The 24,123-nt window shown below is 42.8% G+C and overlaps 1 protein-coding gene across 6 annotated transcripts in view; it reads right to left on the bottom strand.

Moving 5' to 3' along the window:
• The window catches only part of LOC137380305 (transcriptional regulator QRICH1-like), a 77,374-nt gene that overhangs the window by 8,549 nt on the left and 44,702 nt on the right, over positions 1 to 24,123 (bottom strand). For all 6 annotated transcript variants that reach the window (XM_068052220.1, XM_068052218.1, XM_068052216.1 and 3 more), the window contains exons 3-7: positions 21,041 to 22,000; positions 4,911 to 5,082; positions 3,322 to 3,476; positions 1,799 to 1,913; positions 953 to 1,061 (exon numbers count right to left, since the gene is read on the bottom strand). In XM_068052220.1, coding sequence (XP_067908321.1) covers positions 953 to 1,061; positions 1,799 to 1,913; positions 3,322 to 3,476; positions 4,911 to 5,082; positions 21,041 to 22,000 — 1,511 coding nt within the window. The remainder of the gene's footprint in view (positions 1 to 952; positions 1,062 to 1,798; positions 1,914 to 3,321; positions 3,477 to 4,910; positions 5,083 to 21,040; positions 22,001 to 24,123) is intronic.

Below are 24,123 nucleotides of genomic sequence, written 5' to 3'. Positions count from 1 at the left end.
CTGTTGGGTCAAAGCACTGATTTTGTAATCCAGCTTTTCTGGTTCACAGCAAGTTGCCATTCTTGCAGGAAGTGCACCTACAACTGACCAATAACTTGTGCTCTCAATTTTTCAGGAACTTACTACATTGCCTCTCTATTTGAAATTCCTTGAACTAGTGGATATTGGTTCCCTATGGGATACAACCTAAAGACTGTACAATAAGATTTAGTAAGTCCTTCAAACAAAGCCAATATATTCTGGTGAAGTTCAATAGAAACGCATGCAACCAGAGATAACAGTTCCTTGCTTGTGCAAGACATCTGGAACTGCCAAATTACTATACAGACTAGCAGTTTTATTTAAATATCAGGAAATAAAATGTCACACAGATTAGCCTGAGGTTCTAATTATAGGAGGAGCAAGGTAAGCAATTTGGATCAGCAACTCCTTCATTCGACTTCCTATCCTTCTATTCTATAACTCCTGTTGGAACAGGTACATTGGTAAAGATGAAAGAATTATTTTCGCTCACTACCCAGTTTAGTATTAGGAAATAAAAACCAAAGTGAACTGTTGTAATAAAAAAAATCATTTTTATAACCAAAAGGTAAGTATTGCCAAGATTCATTTAATTTATATTATTGCCAAGATTACTTCTGAGGCTTTCTGTAATTGTTAAAGGTACAGCCAATATCAGGTGAAGCAGCTAAAAGATAATCTCTCACTCTACTTCCAGTGTTCTTTGATGGAGATAGCAATAGCAATCAAGAAATTTTCACCTTGCTTACTAGAATAAAAACAGAATGCTAAAAATACACAACAGTTCACAGTGTGCGAAATAAAAAAACAAAAAATGTTTCACATGGGACCCTCACACCCAAAGCACCCATCACGGGGCCCTTACACCTGGAATAAGCAAATACACAAGGATGAGGACTTTCAGATTTAAGTAACTTAAAGGAGAACTCACTTGGTGTTGAAGAACATGAGAGTTGTAAGGAGGGTGGAAGGCGAGTGAGCACCGAGCTGCTTGCATTCCCACAGCATCTCCTCTGTGATGTGGCTGGGGATCATGTAACCTATTAAACAATACAGTGCTAAACTTACTTTCAGACAACTTGACATTAACTATTTTGCAAGCAGCGCTGTATATCTATTTGGCAAGAACGCTGAACTCCCAGCTCAGTAGTGAATACCAATGCCCGCCCTAAGAGTTCAATTTAAGATTTTTACAGAGCGAATTCAGCCAGTTCTTAATCAAGGGTCTGATTAACCTTTACACCTCATGGAGTGCAAAGAAGCAGTTAACAAAAGCACCAGAGATGCGTTTTACTTGAAACAAATCATTTTCAGAAAATTCTGGCAGTTCCAACACCAGCTAATCTCAAAATGTTCTAATGGTTAATAAGAATGCAGGAAGCAGAGGTACACTGCAATTTTCAAATAGGAAGCACTGAGTTTTAGATTTGCAATGCTTTTAACCAAACTGGTGAATGTACAGAGGAGAAATAAATGTACTACTTACTAAAGCCTACATGCATATTCAGAATGCATTAGGTAGCAAGTTCAAGAGATAAACTCTCAATCCCCCAATCTATTGTGCAGAAATGTAAATTGCAGTGTACTTGGGCAATAGCACACGAAAACCTGACAAAAGACCTTAAACACTTCGGATGCGTCTTTTGGTGCCATTGGTTTAGCTTTAAGTACTTTTTTCAAGAAAAAAAAACAACACAAATGTTGCTTAATAAAACTACCCATACCCATCTCGTGTGCTACCTGACGGAGGAATACACAGACTTAAATATCCACTTACCCAGAGAGCTGATCTGAGGCTGCCAGTCCTTTAATACCTCCTGCAACCTCTCAGTGAACTTTGTATAGTAGATATCTGAAAATATATCATCTACTCTCCCATTTTCAAATAGGTACTGGAAAATAAAATAATAAAAATGTTGAAAACAAACAAGAAAGTTTCTGTAAAACTGCAACAAATAAATACAACATTTAACAACACTTCTGCAATCTGCGTGTGGGGGTTTAGGTCATACAGAAATCAGCCACGTGCAAAACTTGTACTTTGCTTCAGATACGTGGAGCAGGGCACATTGATGGAGTGGAAGTAGTTCATGAAACACTACACTCTCAGTTCTTCTGAGATAGTTTAAAAGCAATTTTGTAAAAAAAAAGTATCAATCCTGTTGATAGCAATTTATGAAATTAAAAATGATGAAGGCGTGCTAAAGGATAGATGTAGATATGATGTTTCCATTAGTGAGCAGTCCAAAACTAGGAGCTATAAAAAGAGGTTAGTGACTAATAAATCCAATAAGGAATTCAAGAGAAATTTCTTTACTCAAAGGAGTGGTGAGAATGTGGAATTTACTACCACAGAGTGGTCGAGGCAAATAGCACATATGCACTTAGAAGCATAGAATTATACAGCACAAAAGATGCTGATAGGGCGAGATGAAGTAAATAATGGGAGAAGGCTCATTTGGAGCCTGAACACTGGCACAGACCAGTTGGGCCGAATGGCCTGTTTCAGTGTTGTACATTCTATGTAACCCTGTCCCATTTATGCTGTACACTGCTGCTGACATTTAAAAGTTGTCTCAAGAGGCCAGACCCCAAATGAAAGGTACAGCAGAAAAAATAATTTTGCTTTGTTGTTGAACAGCACTTCCAACTGCAATAACCCAGGCACAGCTCTGATAACAGTGCAGAGTCTCTTGTTTGCCATAGAAATGGATGTACAAAAAAGTACAAGACCAAAATCTCTGAACATACACCGATCTCAGACCAGAGAAAGACAGGTTAATGTCTTGGCTGCAAGTCCTCTAATACTTTTGAGTACCGTTTTCAAAAGTGCATGTGTTAACCAATTTATTTATCTTCACCGATGTTGACTGACCGGTTGTGCATATCTAAATTTGCCATTAATTTTTGATTTCCAACATTTGCAGTTTTCATTTGTCAAAGGGAACACTGGTTATGTGAAAACTGTCAGTAGTAACTGTATAAAACCATAACCTGTGCATGTGTCCTACCCAATCCATCGCCACAACCAAGCCAGCCATTATTGCAAGAAAAGGAGCACTCTATAATCACACGCATACAGTAACCTCTTTTAGGATAAACTCTTTTACAGGTTAAACCAGATCCAGCAAATGGTACCTTTCCCACTCAAAATGTGTACACACACACACACACAAAGTCCACCCAACCACCCTCTGTTTTGACAACCAATCTTCATACTGAAAGCCAGAGTAGCACAACTTGTTTGAAACTTCAGGACTGCAGTGATTGCTATGGGTAAATTCAGTCAGCTGCCTGTACCTTTTGTATGCAGAGACATATATAGTACACCATGTCTGGGTCGTATGCCTCACCCTCCGGATTGCGAGCTTCTTTTAGCATAAGACACAGTCCATAATTCAGTTCTGCCACAGCTGATGATAGGAGGTCTTCCTGGAAGCGCAATGGCTGACGCCCTTAGAAGGGAAGAAAACACCAGGATTACCCAGCATATTTTATAGCTTCAACTTCTATAGTCACTATGCACGATTGCTGAAATTGCACATCACAGGCAACTGGGAATGTTTCTTTAAACAAATTAACACAGAACAAATGCATTAACCAATTTTTTTTGGAAGTGCCAATTTCACATATCAAATCGCGAGCTCTGCTTAAAGTAGAAATGGAACATATACCATCTAAAGCCAGGTCAACATTTTAGCAGGAAGGTCACTCCCCAAAACAGTGGCCAGAAACAAAGAAATTGCCCAAAGGGTCTTCATCTACATGCTTTCTCTTTGCAGACAATGCTGCACCTGCGTTGTAGCATTTTGTTTAGATTCTTTAAATCTTGATTGATTTTAATCAAGGTTAACAATTAACAGTTGAAGAAACAATGGTGTGCGTGCGGGTTGTCTGTACAAAATGAGTTTGCTACAATTTTTTGTGCAAAACATTGTAAAGGAGCTAGAATTGTAACCAGCCCTGTAGTTTAGGACTATGACCTTTGTATTCCTGAACAAAAAACAATATACTAGTTATTCAGAGTAGAATAAATGGTGGGGAAAGAAAAGGTCAGCCAGAGGGTTCAAAAGAGGGGCCTGGGATGAGTCACTTCTCCCTCCTCACCCAAAAAAACAGGCTGAAGTAACCCGTGATTGCACTAGCACACACCTCTGGAGAACTTGGCAGGAAGCCATAGCAGGTCTGCTTGGTCCTCCCTGTTCTTGTAATATTTGTTACTTTAAAAAACTGAAGCAACATTATTTTTGAAGATGAATCATTTTCCCAATTGATTATTAGCTCCTTTGAAGAATACTGAACTCAATAACAGCACTGCCCAGTTTTGGAAATACTAATACACAATCAAATCAAACAACCACTAGAGCACCCAATCTTTTTATCCCTACTTTGAGAAAGGTCTCCAGGACATTTTTTCTGGAAAACACCGATTGCTTTAACAGAATATGCACCTTGTTAGCCCAGTGAACAAACCCAACATTCCACCATTTGAATCTAAGTGGCAGATAGCCTCATAGCAAGGTAGAAAATTAATATATATGGTGCATACATCACAGTATTCAAACTCAATCCCCCAGTTTGCAGACATACTCTCAACCACACTACTACTGGATTGTGGGGAGGGAAAAGATTTGTTGAGTGTTCTTGTGCAGCTCTGAGCAACCATTTGTCTGATAGAGGCGGGCAAGATCCTTGGCAGTGATGCACCACATCATAACAGGCTCAAATGCACTGCACAATTGTACCTCTGGTTCAATATACCAAAGTTTCCCTTCTTGAGGTTTTCAGTTCCAGTGTCTGAGGTCACACTCCTCCAGCCCAAAACACTGCTGCATTTAACTATAGATTACCATTCCTTGGCATGTTATTTCAACTGTGACAGTACTTACTACCAATGGGAGCTGGCCTGTTCTCCGCGTCCTTCTCAAACTCTGCATTCTTGGTCTCTGCCCAACTTTTCCAGACACTAAGGCCTTCCTCTGGTTTCAAGGTGTTTGGCAAAAGCATTTCTGGAGGTGGCGGAGGTTGAGATTCCACCTTGGCCACCTGCACTGATTGGGCCTAGCAACAATAAAAGAAAAATCTTTCGGGATGATTACAATGCCTTAATAAATTCAGGAAACATTTACTGTCTTAAGAGCAATAACCATAAAAACATCACAAAACTAAGAGACTACTAATCAAATACATGCGCTGCACTTCAAGCTGCTTTATCTTATAAATACTGAATAGATTAAGCCCTGTGAGCCACTCATTTGAGGTTCACCCTTTTTTGTAGCTTTGCTCTATTAGAATTTTGGGTTTATACAGAACCATTTTCTCTCAAATGTTTCCATAAACAGACCTTGTTGATGTAAACTGCCCTCGCAGAGTTGAGATATTCAGGGGTTTAACAACTTACTAACACTGTTTACTGAATTAAGTAGTTTTATACTATGTCTTACACTCAGCTCAAATTGGCGGGCATTATAAGCTTACACGGGCAGCCATTAAAATCTACAATTAAAGATCTGAAAAATTTGGCAAAATGCTAATGTATAAAACAAATGAGAAATGCGTTAATTATATGGAAGAACTGTTTCTGAATATAAAGAGTCTGATTTTACAAAAAGTTCCAATTACTGACAAGGCCAAGTCAGTAATTTTGTCTTTTACTGTATCTTTTTGGGAACAAGTGCGACCACTTCATTTCCCTTGTGTTCAGGAATCTAATATCTGTTTCTGATCTGCAGTCACCAGGATTTTGCAAATGTTTTTTTTCCCTCAATACCCTGGTTTAAAACCCACAGTTCTAGTTTCACTTTTCATAAAAACAAAAGCCACAAAAATATGAATACCTCATACTTTTACATTATACACAGGCATACATGTAAACTCAATTAGATTCTTAGAATCTAGGTAGCAGGAAACGACATGTGTTTGGACACATTACTAGATGTTCACAACTCAATAAATCTAAGGGGAAGAGGTAGTAATCCAGCAACCCAGGCTAATGCCTTGGGGGCAAGGGTTCAAATCCCACCACAGCAGCTGGCAGAATTTAAATTCAAATTAATGAATTTAAAAAATCTGGAATTTAAAGCTAGTCTCAGTTTCACGGCACTATTACTATCATTGATGGTTGTAAAAACTCATCTGGTTCACTTTAGGGAAGGAAGTCTGATATGACTCCAGATCCAAAGCAATGTGGTTGACTCTTAACTGTCCTCTGAAGCCACAGCTGTCAAGGACAATTAAGAATGGACAACAAATGCTGCCCACATTCCATGAAAGAATAAAAAAATTAGCTCAAGATTAGGGCGGCACAGTGGCGCAGTGGTTAGCACCGCAGCCTCACAGCTCCAGGGACCCGAGTTCGATTCCGGGTACTGCCTGTGTGGAGTTTGCAAGTTCTCCCTGTGTCTGTGTGGGTTTTCTCCGGGTGCTCCGGTTTCCTCCCACAAGCCAAAAAACTTGCAGGTTGATAGGTAAATTGGCCATTGTAAATTGTCACTAGTATAGGTAGGTGGTAGGGAAATATAGGGACAGGTGGGGATGTTTGTTGGGAATATGGGATTAGTGTAGGATTAGTATAAAATGGGTGGTTGATGTTCGGCACAGACTCGGTGGGCCGAAGGGCCTGCTTCAGTGCTGTATCTCTAATCTAAAAAAAATTACATCTGTACTAATTTAAATATCAGCAAACTACACTATTTGAACGAATTAAAAATGAAATATGCACAATCCAAAGATTGGTAAGAGATTCTTCCATTAAAAAAAATGGAAGGGACATTTGTTATAAATTGCTAGAATAGCCAAATCCACACAAATTCTGTTGAGATATGGAGGTGATGATGGATTAACTAAGATGAGTTACGTTTATTCCTCTCCATTTTAATTGTATTGAATGGCGGAGCTGGGACTGAATGGTGCACTTCGACTCTGATTTCTTAAGTGTTTACATAAAGCTTTCTTGTTCTAGGTTTGAAATTGGGAAGCAAATATCACAGAACAAGAAGAATTCATATGCACGAAGACAAGTGATGTATTTTCCCCCATTACCGCTGTGCTGATCAGAACACAAGAGGGTAACTAGGGAAAGGGTTGGCCCACTCAAGGACAGAGAAGGGAATCTATGTGTGGAAATGGGCGAGGTACTAAATGAGTACTTTGCATCAGTATTCACCAAAGAGAAGGACTTGGTGGATGATGAGCCGAGGGAAGGGAGTGCAGATAGTCTCAGTCATCTCATTATTAAAAAGGAGGTGGCGTTGGGTGTCTTGCAAAGCATTAAGGTAAATAAGACCCCAGGGCCTGATGGGATCTACCCGACAATACTGAGGGAAGCAAGGGAGGAAATTGCTGGGGCCTTGACAGAAATCTTTGCATCCTCATTGGCTATTCTCCAGTCCTCTGGGACCTCACCTGTAGCCAATGTTGTTCCTTTGTTTAAGAAGGGTGGCAAGGATAATCCAGGAAATTATAGGCCGGTGAGCCTTACGTCAGTGGTAGGGAAATTATTAGAGAGGATTCTTCGGGATAGGATTTACTCCCATTTGGAAACAAACAAACTTATTAGCGAGAGGCAGCTTGGTTTTGTGAGGGGGAGGTCGTGTCTCACTAATTTGATTGAGTTTTTTGAGGAAGTGACGAAGATGATTGATGAAGGGCAGTGGATGTTATCTATATGGACTTCAGTAAAGCCTTTGACAAGGTCCCTCATGGCAGACTGGTACAAAAGGTGAAGTCACACGGGATCAGAGGTGAGCTGGCAAGATGGATTCAGAACTGGCTCAGTCATAGAAGACAGAGGGTAGCAGTGGAAGGGTGCTTTCCTAAATGGAGGGATGTGACTAGTGGTGTTCCACAGGAATCTGTGCTGGGACCGTTGCTCTTTGTAGTATACATAAATGATTTGGAGGAAAATGTAGCTGGTCTGATTAGTAAGTTTGAGGACGACACAAAGGTTGGTGGAGTTGCGGATACTGATGAGGATTGTCAGAGGATACAGCAGGATATAAATCGGTTGGAGACTTGGACGGAGAAATGGCAGATGGAGTTTAATCCGGACAAATGTGAGGTAATGCATTTTGGAAGGTCTAATGCAGGTGGGAAGTATACAGTAAATGGCAGAACCCTTAGGAGTATTGACAGGCAGAGAGATCTGGGCGTACAGGTCCACAGGTCACAGAAAGTGGCAACGCAGGTGGATAAGGTAGTCAAGAAGGCATACGGCATGCTTGCCTTCATTGGTCGGGGCATAGAGTATAAAAATTGACAAGTCATGCTGCAGCTGTGCAGAACTTTAGTCAGGCCACACTTAGAATATTGCGTGCAATTCTGGTCATCACACTACCAGAAGGACGTGCAGGCTTTGGAGAGGGTACAGAAGAGGTTTACCAGGATGTTGCCTGGTCTGGAGGGCATTAGCTATGAGGAGAGGTTGGATAAACTTGGATTGTTTTCACTGGAACGACGGAGGTGGAGGGGCGACATGATGGAGGTTTACAAAGTTATGAATGGCATGGACAGAGTGGATAGTCAGAAGCTTTTTCCCAGGGTGGAAGAGTCAGTTACTAGGGGACATAGGTTTAAGGTGCGAGGGGCAAAGTTTAGAGGGGATGCGCGAGGCAAGTTCTTTACACAGAGGGTGGTGAGTGCCTGGAACTTGCTGCCGGGGGAGGTGGTGGAAGCAGGTACGATAGCAACGTTTAAGAGGCATCTTGACAAATACATGAATAGGATGGGAATAGAGGGATACGGACCCCGGAAGTGCAGAAGGTTTTAGTTTAGGCAGGCATCAAGATTGCCGCAGGCTTGGAGGGCCGAATGGCCTGTTCCTGTGCTGTACTGTTCTTTGTACTGCATTGCTCCAGCGTATTCGGCAACGAGCAATGACACCAAAAGACAATATTTTTGCATTTGCAATGAAAAGGTCAGGAATTTGCTCCACAATTACTGGCTAGCCATTAGGTAACTAGACAATGTTCACAAACTGTGGTCTGCAATCAATATCACACCGTCAGTTGTCAGGTTTACATGGATTCACAATTTTTTTAACCATTGCTACCAATGTGAGAATTGAGGAACACAGGAAATTTCTGCTGTGGGACATCACTGGTCCTGCCAGCTTTGAGTTCTTCACAAAACTCCACATGAAGGTCAGGCAATGCTCAGATTTCAGTTCAAGCTGTTTAGGAATCTCAAGCTCTACAACTACCTTAAAAATGTTTTATGCAATGTCAATGTTTCATGGGTAGTTAAAACCAAACTAAAGCATTTCACTGGAGTTGTATGTACACAGGGAGAATGAGAATGAATATCTGACTGATTACAAGGCAGCACTTGTTTCAGGTTCCGAACAGGATGCTTGCCCAGGAAAGTTATAAAATCACTGTTCAAACCATCAAATAGTTTGACTGTATTTTAGGCTCGAGTCTTACAGTTACCAAGCCAGACAATGATAACCAGAGGGTTTTGAGTACGTAAAGAACGACCGCTCAGTGCAATGAGCTGATCACCTACAACAGATCAGGAATAAAAAAAAATGTAGTTAAGTTCCTTATACATGACAGTAATCTGAAAAAGCATCCTCTCAAGTTTAAAAAAAAACTATATTATGTACATCCAGGCTATTCCCTGCACCTTCGAAAAGTTTTTATGGGTATTCAGAGCAAGATACATAACTTATATTTGCATAGCACTTAATGTGCAGAAATACATGAGTGGAATTGGGGTAAACGGAGAGTAAGTAATTAAGTAGACACTAAGCTTGTTCTTAAAGCAGGGTTGTCCAACCTTTTCGCGTGGAAGGCCGCATTACAATTTTTGTCTTACATAGGGCGCCGAAGAGACAATTTTGGAAAGATAAAGGCATTAAAAATTAACCTTACTATTAATCTAAACAACAAATGTACATTTTTCTGAAGAACCTTTGAAAGAGAAGACTAATTTATTGACTTACTTTCTCTTCATTATGTTGGATACTGATTTAGTGAGAAACATGGCACTTTTTTTGCCTGCACAAGTAGTCAACGTTTGCCTGCACATTTCCCAACCTGTGTGGACGAAAGAGAGGTCTGCAAAGCTGGATGAGCAGACTGGCCGTGGCACTGTGGCACAGGAAATCATACAAGCGTGGGGAGCAAAAAGGAATGTAGTGGTAGTAGGGGATAGTATAGTGAGGGGGATTGACATTGTTCTGTGTAGCCGAGAGCATGACTCCAGAAGGCTGTGTTGCCTGCCCGGTACCAGGGTTCAGGACATCTGCTCAGGAACTTACAGTGGGAGTGGGAAGATCCAGTTGTCGTGGTCCAGGTAGGTACCAATGACATAGGTAGGACTAGGAAAAAAAGGTTCTGCTTAGACAGTATGAGGAGCTTGGCATCAAATTGAAGAGCAGAACCTCAAGGTTAATCTCTGGATTATTACCTGAGCTACGTGCCAATTGGCAGAGGGCACATAAGATTAGTGAAATGAAATGTGGCTCAAAGACTGGTGTGGTAGAAGTGGGTTCAGTTCCTGGGGCACTGGCACCCGTACCGGGGTAAGTGGGTCAGTACCGTTGGGATGGTCTGCACCTGAACTGTGCTGGGATCAGTGTTGTAGCAAACTGTATAACTAGGGAAGCAGAGAGAGTTTTAAACTAAACAAGGCGGGTGAGGGATCAAGTCTGGGTAGATGCAGCAAACCAAGGGGTAGAGTCAAAGCAGGAGAGCAGAATAGTAACATGGGAAATGAAGGTCAGAGAATGGCAGGAAGGAACAGAGAAAAAACCTGAGAACACACCAACAGTCAAGACTTGATGTTACAAAGATAACAAAACGACAAAACTAAAGGCTCTGTATCTGAATGCACATAGCATTCATAACAAAGTAGACGAACAGATGGCGCACAATAAAATAAGTAAATATAATCTGATAGCCATTACAGAGACGTGGCTGCAGGATGATAAGGATTGGGTCCTGAATATTGAGGGATATATGACATTCAACAAGAATAGGAAGCTAGGTAAAGGTGAAGGGGTAGCACTGTTGATCAAGGATGGCATTGTTGCTATAGTGACAGATGACCTTGGTTCAGATCAGGATGTAGAATCGGTTTGGGTGGAGATGAAGAATAGTAGGGGAAAGAAGTCACTAATGGGAGTGGTCTACAGGCCCCCTAACAGCAACCACAATGTAGAACGAAGTATACAAGAAGAAATATTGGGTGCTTGTGATAAAAGGATGGCAATAATCATGGGTAATTTTAATCTACATATAAACTGGAAAAATCAGATTGTCAATAGTAGCCTGGATGAGGATTTCATAGAATGCTTTCGAGATAGTTTTAGAGCAGCACGTTCAAGAATCAACCAGAGAGCAGATTATATTAGACTTGGGATTGTGTAATGTGACAGGATTAATTAATGAGGCACCTTTAGGGAGCAGCAACCACAATATGACTGAATTCTACATCCAGTTTGAAAGAGAAGAGTGGGTCCAAGACTAGTATTTTAAACTTAAATAAGGACAACTATGTGGGCATGAAAGCTGAGCTAGCTGAAGTGAACTGGGTTACCAGGCTAGGAGATAGATCAATAGAGAAGCAGTGGCAAACATTGAAGGGGATATTTCAGAATACTCAGGATAAGTATATTCCTACTATGAAGAAAAATTCTAAGAGGAGGACCCACCATCCATGGTTAACTAAAGAAGTTAAGGAAAGCATCAAACTTAAGGAAAAGGCATATAATTGCGCAAAGATGATTGGTCAGAATATAAAGAACAGAAGAGAAGGACTAAAAGGTTAATAAGGAGAAAGAAATTAGAGTATGAGAGGAAGCTAGCTAGAAACGTAAAAACGGATAGCAAGAGTTTCTACAGGTATTTAAAAAAGAAAAATGTAAAGTAAGTGTTGGTCCTCTAGAGAGTGATAATGGGAAGTTAATAGTAGATAATAAGGAAGTGGCAGATGAAATGAACAAATATTTTGCTTCTGTCTTCATTATAGAGGATACCATAAACATTCCAATACCAGCTGTAAATCAGGAGGTGGAAGGAAGAGAGGAACTTGGTGAAATTACAATCACCAGGGAAGCGGTATGAGCAAACTGATGGAGCTGGGGGCTGATAAGTCCCCAGGTCCTGATGGGCTTCATCCCCTTAAAAGAGGTGGATAATGTGGTAGCAGATGCGTTGGTGTTAATTTTTCAAAATTCGCTAGATTCTGGAAAGGTTCCATCAGACTGGAAAGTAGCAAATATAACCTCTCAATTCAAGAAGTGGGGGAGGCAGAAAACAAGTAACTATAGGTCAGTTAGCTTGATGTCTGTTGTGGGGAAGGTATTGGAGTCGATTAAGGAGGTTATAACTGGGCACTTCGAAAAACTCAAGGTAATCGGGAATAGCCAGGATGGTTTTGTGAAAGGGAAATCATGTTTAACAAATTTACTGGTCTTCTTTGAAGGAGTAACATGCGCTGTGGATGAAAGGGAGCCCGTTGATGTACTGTACTTGGATTTCCAGAAGGCATTTGACAAGGTGCCACATAAAATGTTATTGCGCAAAAGTAGGTGCTCATGGTGTAGGGGGTAACATAATAGCATGGATAGAAGATTGGCTGGCCGGCAGAAAACAGAGTATGCATAAATAGGTCCTTTTCTGAGTGGCAGGATGTGACGAGTGCAGTCCCGCAGGGGTCTGTGCTGGGGCCTCAACTTTTTACAATTTATATCAACGACTTAGTTGAGGGGAGTGATGGCATGGTAGCTAAACATACAGATGACACAAAGATAGGTAAGAATGTATGTTGTGAAGAGGACATAAGGAGGTATGCCTGATGGGATGCATCCCAGAGTACTTAAGGAAGTGGCCCTAGAAATAGTGGATGCACTGGTGGTCATCTTCCAAGATTCTATAGACTCTGGAACAGTTCCTACAGATTGTAGGGTAGCTAATGTAACCCCAAAGTTTAAAAAGGGAGGTAGAGAGAAAGGAGGGAATTATAGAACAGTCAGCCTGACGTCGGTAGTGGGGAAAATTCTAGAGTCCATTATCAAAGATTTTATAGCACAGCACTTGGAGAACAGTGGTAGAATCGGGCAGAGTCAGCATGGATTTCTGAAAGGGAAATCATGCTTGATAAATCTACCAGAATTCTTCGAGGATGTAACTAGTAGAGTTGATGAGGGGCAGCCAATGGATGTGGTTTATTTGGACTTTCAGAAGGCTTTCGACAAACTCCCACATAAGAGATTAGCGTGTAAAATTAAAGTGCATGGGATTGGGGGTAGTGTATTGCGATGGATAGAAAATTGGTTGGCAGACAGGAAACAAAGAGTAGGGATAAATGGGTCTTTTTCCGAATGGCAGGCAATGACTAGTGGGGTACCGCAGCTATTCACAATATATATTAATGATCTAGATAAGGGAACCAAGTGTAATATCTCCAAATTTGGAGATGACACAAAACTGGATGGGAGGGTGATTTGTGAGGAGGATGCAGAGAGGCTTCAGGGTAATTTGGACAAGTTGAGTGAGTGGGCTAATGCATGGCAGATGCAGTATAATGTGGATAAATGTGAGGTTCTCCACTTTGGTAACAAAAACAGGAAGGCAGATTATCTGAACGGCTATAAACTGAGAGAGGGGAATATGCAACGAGACCTGGGTGTTCTCGTACACCAGTCGCTGAAGGTAAGCATGCAGGTCCAACAGGCAGTAAAAAAGGCAAGTTGTATGTTGGCTTTCATAGCGAGAGGACTCAAGTACAGGAGCAGGGATGTCTTGCTGCAATTACACAGGGCCTTGGTGAGGCCACACCTGGAATATTGCATGCAGTTTTGGTCTCCTTATCTGAGGAAAGATGTTCTTGCTATAGAGGGAGTGCAGCGAAGGTTTATCAGACTGATTCCTGGGATGGCGGGACTGACGTATGAGGAGAGATTGAGTCAGTTAGGATTATATTCGCTGGAGTTCAGAGGAGTGACGAGAGATCTCATAGAAACCTATAAAATTCTAACAGGACTTGACAGAGTAGATGCAGGAAGGATGTTCCCAATGGTGGGGGGAGTCCAGAACCGGGGGGTCATAGTCTAAGGATATGGGGTAAACCTTTCAGGACTGAGAGGAGGAGAAATTTCTTCACCCAGAGAGAGAGTGGAATCCACTACCACAGAAAGCAGTTGAGGCCAAAACATGATATGTTTTCAAGGAGGAGTTAGATATCGCTCTTGGGTCTAAAGGAATCAAAGGGTATGGGGCAAAAGTGGGAACAGGTTACTGAGTTGGATAATCAGCCATGATCATAATGAATGGAGGAGCAGGCTCGAAGGGCCGAATGGCCTACTCCTGCTCCTATTTTCTATGTGGACCGATATAGACAGGTTGAGTGAGTGGGCAAAAATCTGGCAGATGGAGTATGTGGGAAAATGTGAAGTTTTTCACTTTGGCAGGAAGAATAAAAAAAGCAGAGTATTACTTGAACGGAGGAGAACTACAGAACTCCGAGGTGCAGAGGGATCTAGGTGTTCTACTGCATAAGTTACAAAAAGTTAGTATCCAGGTGCATCAAGTCATAAAAAGGCTAATGGAATGTTATCCTTTATTACGAGAGGAATTGAAAATAAAAGTAAGGATGTTGTGCTTCATTTGTACAGGGCATTGGTGAGATCACATCTCGAATACTGTCTGCAGTTTTGGTCTCCTTATTTAAGGAAGGATGTAAATGCGTTTGAGGCGGTTCAGGAGGAGGTTTACTAGAATGATACCTGGAATGAGCGGGTTATCTTATGGAGGAAAGGTTGGACAGACTGGGCTTGTTTTAAATGGAGTTTAGAAGAGTGAGGGGAGACTTGATTGAAGTTTATAAGATCCTGAACGGTCTTATCAAGGTGGATATGGAGAGGATGTTTCCTCTTGTGGGTGTAGTCCAGAACTAGGGGGCACGGTTTTAAAATCAGGGCTCACCCTTTTAGAACAGAGATGAGGAGAATCTTTTTCTCTCAGGGGGTTGTGCGACTTTGGAACTCTCTGCATCAGAAGGTGGTGGAGGTGGGGTCATTGAATATTTTTAAGGCGGAGGTAGATAGATTCTTGTTAGGCAAGGGAATCAAAGGTTATTGGGGGTAGATGGGTGCGTGGATTTCGAAACACAAACAGATCAGCCATGATCTAATTGAACATCGGAGCAGACCAGAGGGGCTGAACGGCCTACTTCTGCTCCTAAGTTGTATGGTCGTATTTGTTGTAGCGATGCAGAGTATTCTGGATAAACATCCATCTGACAGGAACGATCCTGATCACGATCTCCCTGTCCCCCACCTCTCGCTTTCCCCGTCCTCACCTTTCTCCCCCACCTCTCTCCCTCTCTCTCCTTCCCCATCCCCACCTTCCTCCTTCTGTCCTCCCTTCCCCCTCTCTCTCCGTGTCACCAGTGCCTCCTCTCTCCCCCATCCCCCTCTGTCCCTACCTTTCCCCTCTCTCTCTCTCTCCCCCGCCCCACTTTCCACTCGCTCACTCCCTCTGTTAGCCCCCCCCCCCCTTCTCTCTGACAGTTGCAGAGAGCGGGAACGCTCAGCAGATAGTTGATCAATTTTTTATAAAAATTGCATGTCAGTTTCACAGCTGACAGCTGCTGATATAGGGAACAGCCGTTTCCCAACTTCAGACATATTAGGGGTTTTCCGGTGGGCTTTTAAATAAAAAGTAGTATCTGTCCAAAGTTGGGAAACCGCTGTTCCTGATGTCAGCAGCTGTCAGCAATGAAACTGACTCGTGATCTTTTTTAAAAGCTGGTCTAACAAAGGGAAATTTCTTATCTTCAGTCTCGGACCCGGACCCCTGGCGAGGACAAGGAACGGGCCCCTGGCGAGGACAAGGAACGGGCCCCGGGTACAGTTTACATCTGCGGGCTGGATGGAAACTTTTGGCGGGCTGGATCCTGGCCCGCAAGCCATATGTTGAACAACCCTGGCTTAAAGCCTTTGGGTTGTTGGAGGAGGGAAGGCCAAGGGAAATGAGAGTTCCAATGCTTTGATGTCTTGGCAAAGAATCAGTTAGAGCAAGAGGAAACAAGATGAGTTTCAGGGAGAAGGGAGAGAATATAGAATGACATACATGGAGTTCAGGAGAAAGAGCGATACTGAAGCAGCACAAACTACAGCAGCTTCAGTAAAACAGGGAAAGATTGAGTTTTACTGAAATGACAAGACAATAAAAACAATGGCCTGCAAATCAGATGTTTAAGCGCTGACAGGTAATTTAGTTTAAGGTCATGGAACGGGTACAACACAGAAGTCAACCAACCATTCGGCCTATTGCCCCCGTGCCAGCTCTCTAAGAGCTATCCAATTAGTCCCATTCCCCTGATCTTTCCTCATTGCTCTGAAATTTTTCCTTTTCTACTTAGAGATCCAAGGGCTTAGGGAGAATGAGGAACTGAAGGAAATTAGTATGAGTAAGAAGGTTGTATTGGAGAAATTAATGAGGCTGAAGGTTGATAAGTCCCCAGGACCCAATAGTCTACATCCCAGAGTGTTGAAAGAGGTAGCTATGGAGATAACGGATACATCGATGCATTGGTGATCATCTTTCAAAATTCTATAGATTCTGGAGCAGTTCTTGCAGATTGGAAGGTAGCAAATATCACCCCACTATTTAAGAACGGAGGGAGAGAGAAAACAGGGAATTACAGACCTGTTAGTCTTACATCAGTCATTGGGAAAATCCTAGAATCTATTCTAAAGGATGTGATAAATGGACACTTGGATAATAATGATCTGATTGGGCATAGTCAACATGGATTTATGATCGGGAAATCATGTTTGACAAACTTGTTGGTGTTTTTTGAGGATGTTACTAACAGAATTGATAAAGGGAAGTCAGTGGACATGGTATACTTGGATTTTCAGAAAGCTTTTGATAAAGTCCCCAACAGGAGGTTAGTTAGCAAAATTAACGCACATGGGATAGGAGGTAATATACTGGCATGGATTAAGGATTAGTTAACAGGCAGAAAGCAGAGAGTAGGATTAAATGGGTCATTCTAATTTTGGCACGCTGTGACTAGTGGGGTACCGTAGGGATCAGTACTTGGGCCCCCAGCTGTTCACAATATATATCAATGATTTGGATGTGGGGACCATATGTAATATTTCCAAATTTGCGGATGACACAAAACTAGGTGGGAATGTGCGTTGTGAGGAAGATGCAAAGTGGCTTCAAGGGGATTTGGACAGACTTGGTGAGTGGGCGAGAACGTGGCAGATGGAATATAATGTGGAAAATGTGAGGTTATCCACTTTGGTAGGAGGAATAGATGTGCAGAGTATTTCTTAAATGTTAAGAGATTAGAAAGTGTAGATGTACAAAGGGACCTGGGTGTCCTCGTCAATAAGTCACTGAAAGCTAACATGCAGGTGCAGCAAGCAATTAAAAAGGCAAATAGTATGTTGGCCTTCATTGCAAGAGGACTTGAGTACAGGAGTAGTGAAGTCTTGCTTCAATTGTATAGAACCTTGGTTAGACCGCACCTGCAGTACTGTGTGCAGTTTTGGTCCCCTTATCTTAGGAAGGATATTATTGCCATAGGAGTGCAACGAAGGTTCACCAGACTTGTTCCCGGAATGGCGGGGCTGTCCTATGAAAAGAGATTGGGGAAACTGGGCCTGTATTCTCTGGAGTTTCAAAGAATGAGAGGTGATCTCATTGAAACCTACAAAATACTTAAAGGGATAGACAGGGTAGATGCAGCTAAGATGTTTCCCCTGGTTGGGGAGACTAGAACCAGGGGATACAATTTCAAAATAAGGGGGAAGCCACTTAGGACAGAGATGGAGAAATTTCCTTACTCAGAGGGTTGTGAATCTTTGGAATTCTCTACCCCAGAGGGCTGCGGAAGCTCAGTCACTGAGGTATGTTTAAAACAGATTGAGAGATTTCTAAATACCAATGATATAAAGGGATATGAGGATAGTGTGGGAAAAAGGCATTGAAGTGGATGATCAGCCACGATCGTACTGAATGGCTGGGCAAGCACGATGGGCTGAATGGCCTACTCCTGCTCCTGGGTGTCAAATTCCCTTTTGAATTTTGAAAGTTACTGCTGAATCTGCTTCCACCACCCTCTCATACAGTGCATTTCAAATCATAACTCACTGCATAAAAAGAATTCTCATCTTCCCTCTCTTGCCAATTATCTTAAATCTGGACACTCTGCTTACAGACCTCCCATTCCAGTGGAAATAGTTTCTCCCTATCTACTCCATCAAAAGCCCTCAATGTGGAATACCTATAAAATCAGGGCACAGTCGCTTGTTACTGGACTAGTAATCCAGGGAACCGGACTAATGACCTGGCGACATGAGTTCAAATCCCACTACAGAAGATGGGGAATTTAAATTCATTTAACAAAATTAGGGATAAAAAGCTAGGTTCAGTAATGGTGACCAGTAACTACAAAGATTGTCATAAAAACCTATCTGGTTCACTAACGTCCTTTAGGGAATCTGCCGTCCTTACCTGGCCTGCATGAGACTCCAGACCCACAGCAACGTAGCAGACTCTTAACTTCCCTCTGAAATGGCCTAGCAAGCCACTCAGCTCACCACCAATTTCTCAAGAGCAATTAGGGATGGGCAATTAGCGACACTCACATTCCAGGAGTGAATAAAAAATCTCAACCTTTACTGCTCTGAGGAGAACAATCTCAGCTTCTCCAGTCTCTCCACATAACCAGGTACAAATCTAGTAAATGTCCTCTAAATCCGCTCTAAGATCTTGACATCTTGAAGAGTGGTGACCAGAATTCTCAATACGCCAGCTGAGGCCTAACCAGTAATTTATAAAGGTTCAGCTTAACTTCCTTTCTTTTGCACTCTAAACCGCTAACAAAGCCAAGGATCCAAAAGGCTTTATCGACCTTCTCAATTTGACCTGCCACCTTCAAATATGTTTACTAACACCTCCATGTTTCTCTGTCCCTGCTAGGTTGGTTGGCATCTTTCCAACTACGAAAGATGATGGACACGAAGTAAACAATCCATTTAGGTGGGGTGTCTTCTCTTGGTGCACTGTTGCTGATGGCTGTGAAGGCCAGTCCTTGAGAGGCAGGTTCTGCCACAAACGTGAAGCTGCCAAGTGACACTGAGTTGTTGTTTTTGATGCTGGCGCCTGTTGCCAAGCTGCTCTAGCAACTGGTCGTCATGGCAGTGCACACCAGTCCGCAGGATGTGTCACCATTTCCCTCTTTCGGCAGCTAGTGACTCCCAGGTGTGACAGTCGACATTTAGGGCCTTCATGTCATGCTTGCAAGTATCCCTGAAGTGGAGCTTTGGGCACTCCACTGGTCGTCTGGGCCTGGCTACTTCACCACACAGATAGTCCTCGGGTATGCGACCGTATTTTGTCCTGTGGACGTGTCCAATCCACTTTTGCTACCTCTGTTTGAGTTAGTACCAACACACCTGGGAGACTGCTTTTGTGAGGACTGCCACATTTGTGATTTTGTCCTGCCAGGATATACCCATAATGCACCACAGACAGCAAAGATGGAAATTATTGAGCTTCTTTTCCTGGTAGCTGTAAGTCACCCATGTTTCACAGGCATACAGCAAGGTGCTGAGAACACAGGCCTGTTCCTGCACCCCCTTTAAAATTGTACATTTAGTTTATATTGCCTCTCGTCATTCTTCCTACCAAAATTCATTTGCTCATACATCAGTACATTAAATTTCACCTGCCAGGTGTCTGCCCATTTCATAAGCTTACGTCTTCCTGAAGTCTGTTACTAACCTCATCACTCTTTATAACATTTTCAAGCTTTCTGTCACCTGTAAACTGAAATTATGTCCTGTGTACCCAAGTCCAGGTCATCAAAAGGGCAGTGGTCCTAATATTGATCCCTAGGGATCACCACTGTATACCTCCTTCCAGTTTGGAACTGTTCACTACTCTCTGCTTTTGGTTCCTTAGCCAATTTTGTATCCCTGCTACCAGTGCCCCTTTAATCAAATGGGTTTCATTTTTGATAAATTACATTATGAACTTGTTAGCAAATGCCTTTTGAAAGTCTATCTACATAGCACCAACCTTGTTTGTCATTGAAGAACAGAATCAAGTTTGTCAGACACTATTTGTCTTTAACAAATCTATACTGGCTGACAATGATTAATCTATGCTCTCCAAGTCACAATTTCGTCCCAAATTAAACCCTCTAAAAAGTTTCCCCACCACCAGTTAGGTTGATTGGCCTGTAGCTGCTGGGTTTATCCTCTCCCTTTTTGAAGAGCGATGCAATAATTGTAATCCTCCGCTATTTCCACTCTTACTTCCCTCAGCAACCTTGGATGCATAACATCTGGACCAGGTGACAGTTCATGTTGGCATTTTCTCTGTCCCTCCAGTTGACCCCTAAGTTCATATAGTCAACAGTCTATTCAGCTGAAAGTGCTAAAGGAGACGGGAGATGAGAAATAAACAATGTAACTTTGCAGAATACAGGGTGAATGTGTAAACAGAACTATTTGCAGAAATTCAGAAAGTTGTATGTAGAGCTTTTGATTAATAAAATACTCACCAGCAAACCAGTTTCAGACCCAGCCACTCAAAATATCATTTAAATTAAAAATACACAATTCAAGAACAGCAACGATCATAACTCATTAAAGAAACTTGCTGGATTACAGCTCCGTAAACCTTAAGTAGCACCAAGCATCTCCCCAAGGTGGCCATTCTTTAATTACAAGCTGAGAAAGCGATTATTGGTAGGGGACTGGACCCAGGGAAGGGATCACAGCTGATCCTCTCCTTGCCCAACATCAACATGTGCGCACTTTAAGGTGGGAGTCACTCACTAGTAATCAGCTGGAAGCAAAGTTGATTTTATTTCCCCCTTGCTCTTTAATCCAGGAAGGATTTAATAGCAGCTCCCAACCCAGCTAGCTCAGCACAGAGCAGGTTGGAATCTGGGACTGTCCTGAGCAAGTTGTTGGCATATACTAGCAGATTACAACTGCTCTTCACTTTTCCAAATTTTACACCAACTCTTTCTCCCTTACCTGTAGCTGCTGTGGCTGATGCTGCTGCTGGGGATCCCACAGCTGCACTGACTGCGCTTGTGCCTGGTACGAACCTCCCACTGCTTGTACTGCCACTGGAATATGGATATTACCATTCATGAATTGTGCTGGAAAGATGGTATTGGCCAGCGTATGAACCACCTCCTCGTGAGAGTTCTTCATCACAGATCCAGAGGTCACCAATTTATCATCCTCATCGTCCTCCAACTTCACAGCTGCTACAGCAGTAGGTGAACCACTGACATGCACTACGTTATAGGCCTCCTGAGGGATGGCGACATGTGTGGCAGTTTGTTGCATATCAGTACGAGGTTGTGCGGAATATACAGGGATGGTCCATGTCTCCCCACTAGGGCTGGTGATTGTACCAGCTGCTGTCGTATAGAGGTGAGCACTGTCCACTGTCAAAAGGTCAGGTCTGAGGGACACATACCCTTGCTGCTGCCCCTGTGGAATAGCCAGGACCGTGGCTACAGGCTGCCCAGTAATAGTGTATGAAACAGTGATTGGCATATCCACCTTGCGTTTCTTAACTGGTTGGAGTACGTTTGAAGTACTGGACCGCCGTTCCCCTTCACGAGGGGACCCTTGTTGTTGAGTAGGAGAGAGGGTGCCCACTGTCTGAATCTGAATCTGCTGAGTTTGGCCAGAGACGAGCTGAGCTTGGATCTGCTGGTGCTGAATGTGTTCATCAGAGATATCTGAAGTTTGCATTTGCTGGGAAGGCTGAATGTGTTGCACAGAGATCTGGGTGGCCTGCAGCTGCTGAGCTGTGGTAGGACTATGCATGGCCTGAATCTGCTGTGAAGACTGCTGCTGCTGGGCGGTGACAGACTGTGACTGCACCTGTACCTGAATTTGATCAGATGCTGGATGGAGCTGGGGAGACAGCTGCTGTGTGGACACATGTTGCGGCGACTGCTGCACCTGCACCTGAACCTGGAGGAAACAAGAAAAGCAGAGTTTGAAAAAGGGTTGAGAATTTTAATCCTTTTAATGCCCTAGTCATATTTCTGTAGCCATTTAAAAACATGAATTGGGATGAGGGTGGAGAGGTAACAGTTTAAAGCTAACGCACAGTAAAACTTGATTTAAATGTGAATTCTACAATGATCCTGGGTGATCTTTAAAACTTTCACTTAATGATTAGCTTTTTCTGGGTAATTACCGCCACTTTAGTCAAAAAATTAATTTGGTATAGTTAAATAAGTTTAATGCATAAAAGATTACAGGAAAGGAAAACAATATAGTCCTAACCAATCTAATGCACAACCAAGTTGAATTAAGTAGACAAGAGGTACCTCCATGACACTCAATGCCGATTACTTTAATTGTCCAGCAAGAAAAAAATGCACAATGAATGTTACTCAGGAAATGACACTTCATGAATTTTTTTTTTACACTCTCTGCCAATGTTCCCGAGTGATCATCTGACATGAGAGAGAGATTATGGTGAATGTGGCAGCCTTTCGGGGTGGGGGAGGGTGGGGGGACACAGCATAGCCAAGCCCAAATCTGCTCTCACCCAATGACCACGGAAGTGTGCTTCCAGCATACACGCAAAAACGGGCAGAAAAAGACCAGCTGGCCCATCAAACCTGTTCCACAATCACGATGGCTGGATCATCGTGACTAAACACTTCCTATTTCTCCGTAGCAATGCAATCTCCGGAGAGGAGCAAAAAAAAAAAAAGCCCCACAGAAAACCCCAGGGTCAATAAGAGGAAAAAAAAAGTACTCTGGATAATTCTTCTCTGAACCCCCTCAGAACACTGAAACTAGTCCACGAGATCTCTCAGACTAATTATCTGTAAAACCACTTACCTTCAATGATCTCTGCCCCAGGAATCTCTATAGGCATGTCAGAGGCTCACTAACACTTTGGGAGTAACTGCCTAAATTAATCTATTCCTGCTTTTCTTAAACAATCTATCAAAAGGCAAATCATCCAGCCCCTTCATTATTTTATAAACCTCTATTAGGTCGACTCTAAGCTATAAAAGTAAACAAACAGAGTCAGCTCCTTAAACCTGAGCAACTAAGGTTCCTTGAAGCTCGCATCTGAACCTTTCCCCAACATCACAATATCAGGGGATCAAAACTTTTCTTTTTATTCATTCATGGGATGTGGGAGTCACTGGCCGGCCAGCATTTATTGTCCATCCCTAACTGCCCCTGAGGAGGTGGTGGTGAGCTGCCTTCTTGAACCACTGCAGTCCATTTGGGGTAGGTACACCCACAGTGCTGTTAGGAAGGGAGTTCCAGGATTTTGACCCAGCGACAGTGAAGGAACGGCGATATAGTTCCAAGTCAGGATGGTGTTTGACTTGGAGGGGAACTTGCAGGTGGTGGTGTTCCCATGTATTTGCTGCCCTTGTCCTTCCAGTTGGTAGACGTTGCGGGTTTGGAAGGTGCTGTCGAAGGAGCCTTGGTGCATTGCTGCAGTGCATCTTGTAGATGGTACACACTGCTGCCACTGTGCGTCGGTGGTGGAGGGAGTGAATGTTTGTAGATGGAGTGCCAATCAAGCGGGCTGCTTTGTCCTGGATGGTGTCGAGCTTCTTGAGTGTTGTTGGAGCTGCACCCATCCAGGCAAGTGGAGAGTATTCCATCACACTCCTGACTTGTGCCTTGTAGATGGTGGACAGGCACTGGGGAGTCAGGTGGTGAGTTACTCACCTCAGGATTCCTAGCCTCTGACCTGCTCTTGTAGCCACGGTATTTATATGGTTACTCCAGTTCAGTTTCTGGTCAATGGTAACCCCCAGGATGTTGATAGTGGGGGATTCAGTGATGGTAATGCCGTTGAATATCAAGGGGAGATGGTTAGATTCTCTCTTGTTGGAGATGGTCATTGCCTGGCACTTGTGTGGCGCGAATGTTACTTGCCACTTATCAGCACAAGCCTGGATATTGTCCAGGTCTTGCTGCATTTCTACACGGACTGCTTCAGTATCTGAGGAGTCACTCAGAGGTGACTCCTGCAGTGATGTCCTGGAGCTCAGATGATTGACCTCCAACAACCACAACCATCTTCCTTTGTGCTAGGTATGACTCCACCC

This window comes from Heterodontus francisci, chromosome 19, assembly GCF_036365525.1.
Source record: "Heterodontus francisci isolate sHetFra1 chromosome 19, sHetFra1.hap1, whole genome shotgun sequence".
Lineage (NCBI taxonomy): Eukaryota > Metazoa > Chordata > Chondrichthyes > Heterodontiformes > Heterodontidae > Heterodontus > Heterodontus francisci.
Note: the sequence above shows the minus strand (reverse complement) of the source record. Positions and strands in the feature narration are given on the sequence as shown.